General features: G+C 43.5%; 1 protein-coding gene across 1 annotated transcript in view; it reads right to left on the bottom strand.

The window, feature by feature from the left end:
• The window catches only part of dek (DEK proto-oncogene), a 21,764-nt gene that overhangs the window by 2,470 nt on the left and 16,341 nt on the right, over positions 1-2,953 (bottom strand). Inside the window, exons 2-4 of the mRNA XM_008430599.2 lie at positions 589-781; positions 405-503; positions 224-333 (exon numbers count right to left, since the gene is read on the bottom strand). Coding sequence (XP_008428821.1) covers positions 224-333; positions 405-503; positions 589-682 — 303 coding nt within the window. The 5' untranslated portion in view covers positions 683-781. The remainder of the gene's footprint in view (positions 1-223; positions 334-404; positions 504-588; positions 782-2,953) is intronic.

Raw genomic sequence — 2,953 nt, 5'->3', positions numbered from 1 at the left:
ATGCTAGCTGGGACGCTAACAGGGATGCTAGCTGGGACGCTAACAGGGATGCTAGCTGGAACGCCAACAGGGATCAGTATTGTTTTATCAACCCAGAGTAGCTGAGCAGAACCGGGTCAAAGAGTTTCCTCAGACCCAGTAGAACCACTGAGGGGTTCTGGTTCTGCTGAGCTCGTCTGGATCAGATCTCACCGGGTCAGAGTCCCTCTTCCTGGCTCTTTACCTTCCCGGGTCGGTCGAACAGGATGGCGTGCAGCAGCTTCAGCTCCTCCGCCTTCCTCCTGGTGATCTCGTAGTTGGTCCGAGGAATGTCGCCCAGCTTGTCTCCACTGCCTTAACACATCAGAACCGGCCACCTGTCAGACCGCAGAACCGGTGCAGGACCGGTTCTGTTCGGGTCTTACCGTCTGCCACTTTCAGCTTCTCCCTGGCCTTCGGAGCCTGGAAATCCAGCCGGTCCACTGTCTTTTTGGTCCGCTTCCCTTCAATGATTTCTCCACTGTCTGCAGCAGAATCAGAACTTTCAGAACCTTTAGAGTTCTGGTTCTGGGCCCAGAGACCCAATGGGCCAACGGAGAATCCAGATACCTGAGATCTTGGAGGAGCTTCTGGGGGGAACCGCCTCGTCTCTCTGCAAATCGTCCTCCTCAGAGACGGCGGAGCCGTCCATTGCTTCGCTCATGTCTGATGTCTGGACAGCCAATCAGCAGAGGGCAGATGTCTGGACAGCCAATCAGCAGAGGGCAGATGTCTGGACAGCCAATCAGCAGAGGGCAGATGTCTGGACAGCCAATCAGCAGAGGGTAGATGTCTGGACAGCCAATCAGCAGAGGGCAGAGTCAGCTCTCCAATCTCACAGCAGCAATTTAAGCTTCTGCCTTCAGATTGAAAAAGTTTTTATGTCTAATGACCTCCTGCACCACAGGGGGCGCCAGAGATTCATCCCACCGTGTTTCAATAAAAGCCTTTTCTCTCACCCTGAAGAAATCATCATAAAACCTCCAGGGGCCTCATGTATAATAGTGTGCAGTTTTCACACTAAAACTTGGCGTATATACGCTCATACCTGCGCACAGGTGACTTGCGGTTAAGAGGAGGCATCATGGAAAACAATATGTAATAACAAGATAATTTATATTGCTCTTTTCACCCTGTGGTTTGTACTATAAAGTATTTATTTTTCATTTGGCTAAACCAATTGGGGCTGAAACGATTCCTCGAATGATTCGAGTACCTCGATTATTAAAATTCCTCGAGGAAAATTGATCTGCCTCGAAGCTTCGTTAATTATTCAGCGCGCCGTGTTCCGGCCGGAACCTTATTTCCGTCGCGCGGAACTCTCACTTCCGCCTCCGGGTTGTTACGAAAGCCAAGTGTTATCATCTTAACGTCCAATTTTCAAGTTCGGCCGACGTCCGAACTTGAAACGAATTTTGATTATTTTTTTCGCTGAATTTTCGCATTTTCCCATTCAAATGGTCGGAGGCTGAGCCTCACCTGGACTGATCAGCCTCTGGCTAACTGCCATTTGATGCTCCTCCTGTCTGTACGCCGGCAATAAAATGGTTAAAAACATTTAATATATAAACTGATTTTCCATAATTTAGCTCATGTATTTAATGTACAGTGTTTTTTGTCACTAACTGTGTGTGTATCGTGTTTTGTGTGCGGAGGAGCGATCAGAAACGGCAGAGAACAGACTGGAGGTGAGGCAGGCAGTTCTCTGGCCTCACCGCTGGGGGCGCTCATGATCCCAGATATAGTGACAGCACAACTGCAGAGTAAGACACGGTGAGCTAGCCATGGAGCTAGCCACACAGTAAATACGTACAGCGATATATTTGTTTGCTCCTCTCTTCCACGTCAACATGAAAGACTACATTTCTACACTTTAACAGTTTTCTAAAGTGGGTTTTCAATTGAAGCAGACGTTTAAAGAGACTTAAATATAATTCTACCACAATACACTTTGAAGAAATATATTAAATAAAAGTATACTTTAAGTGAACAAAATGTGTATTTGTTCAAGTAATGAAACAATATGCTTTTAAAGATATTTTGTGTATATTTTAAAATATAATTTTTTTTAAATTCCCTTAAAGCTTGCTTTAAAAGAAAACTATTAAATATACTGACATTTCAGTATGTTTTAAATTTCATCTCAAAACCTCAAACATTGACAGTTTAGTGACAGGCTCTACAACAAAAACAATACTTGTCCTTAAAGGGATCCACGACTAGATATAGACATAGACCTTATTTGGGAAATATTTATCTCAGATGTAAAAACAATACAGTAATAATACTGTAGGTTATTTGGTTTTATACATTTTAATAAAATATTGTCACAGGAATGTCGCCATGTTGTTCACACTGCAATGCATTCTGGGTAAATGACGTGTAATGGTCCAATTGCCTGGCTCCTCCAGCCAAAACAGTGATGAGTAACTTTATTAGCCTTTTTCATTTGAACCGGAGCGCGTTGAAATGGATCAGAACCAGAAATAACAAGAGGTGATGAAGAGGAGGAGCAAACAGAGGAAGAGTTGGCCGTAGCAGCCTTCAGGTTCATAATGAAACCATGAATGTTTCATTCATGAATGAACAATATGATAAACAAGAACTCGGGCAGTTAGCCTCGCTGTGTTTCCTCTGTAGACTCCAGTACAGAAAGGACCTGATGACGTCATCAACCCATCAGTGAAAAAATGGCGGCCTCCATGGGTCAAAGATATAACAAAATATGTACATTTTTTAAGTAATTATGAGTTTTGGCGTAATACAAACAGCAATATTTTGGTTATAGGAAAATTGCAACACATTTAGGCCAACATGTTCAGCTAGTCATGGATCCTTTTAACTCTGAATGTAGCAGGTGTTTTACATCTCTCCCGATATGATCTGTTGTTTTCAGTGTTTTAACTAAAACATGGAAGCTGTTTTAGTCCATTTT

The sequence above is a fragment of the Poecilia reticulata genome, linkage group LG16 (genome assembly GCF_000633615.1).
Source record: "Poecilia reticulata strain Guanapo linkage group LG16, Guppy_female_1.0+MT, whole genome shotgun sequence".
In the NCBI taxonomy this organism is placed as follows: Eukaryota; Metazoa; Chordata; class Actinopteri; order Cyprinodontiformes; family Poeciliidae; genus Poecilia; species Poecilia reticulata.
The sequence above is the reverse complement of the archived record's forward strand: the minus strand, read 5'-3'. Positions and strand labels throughout refer to the sequence as shown.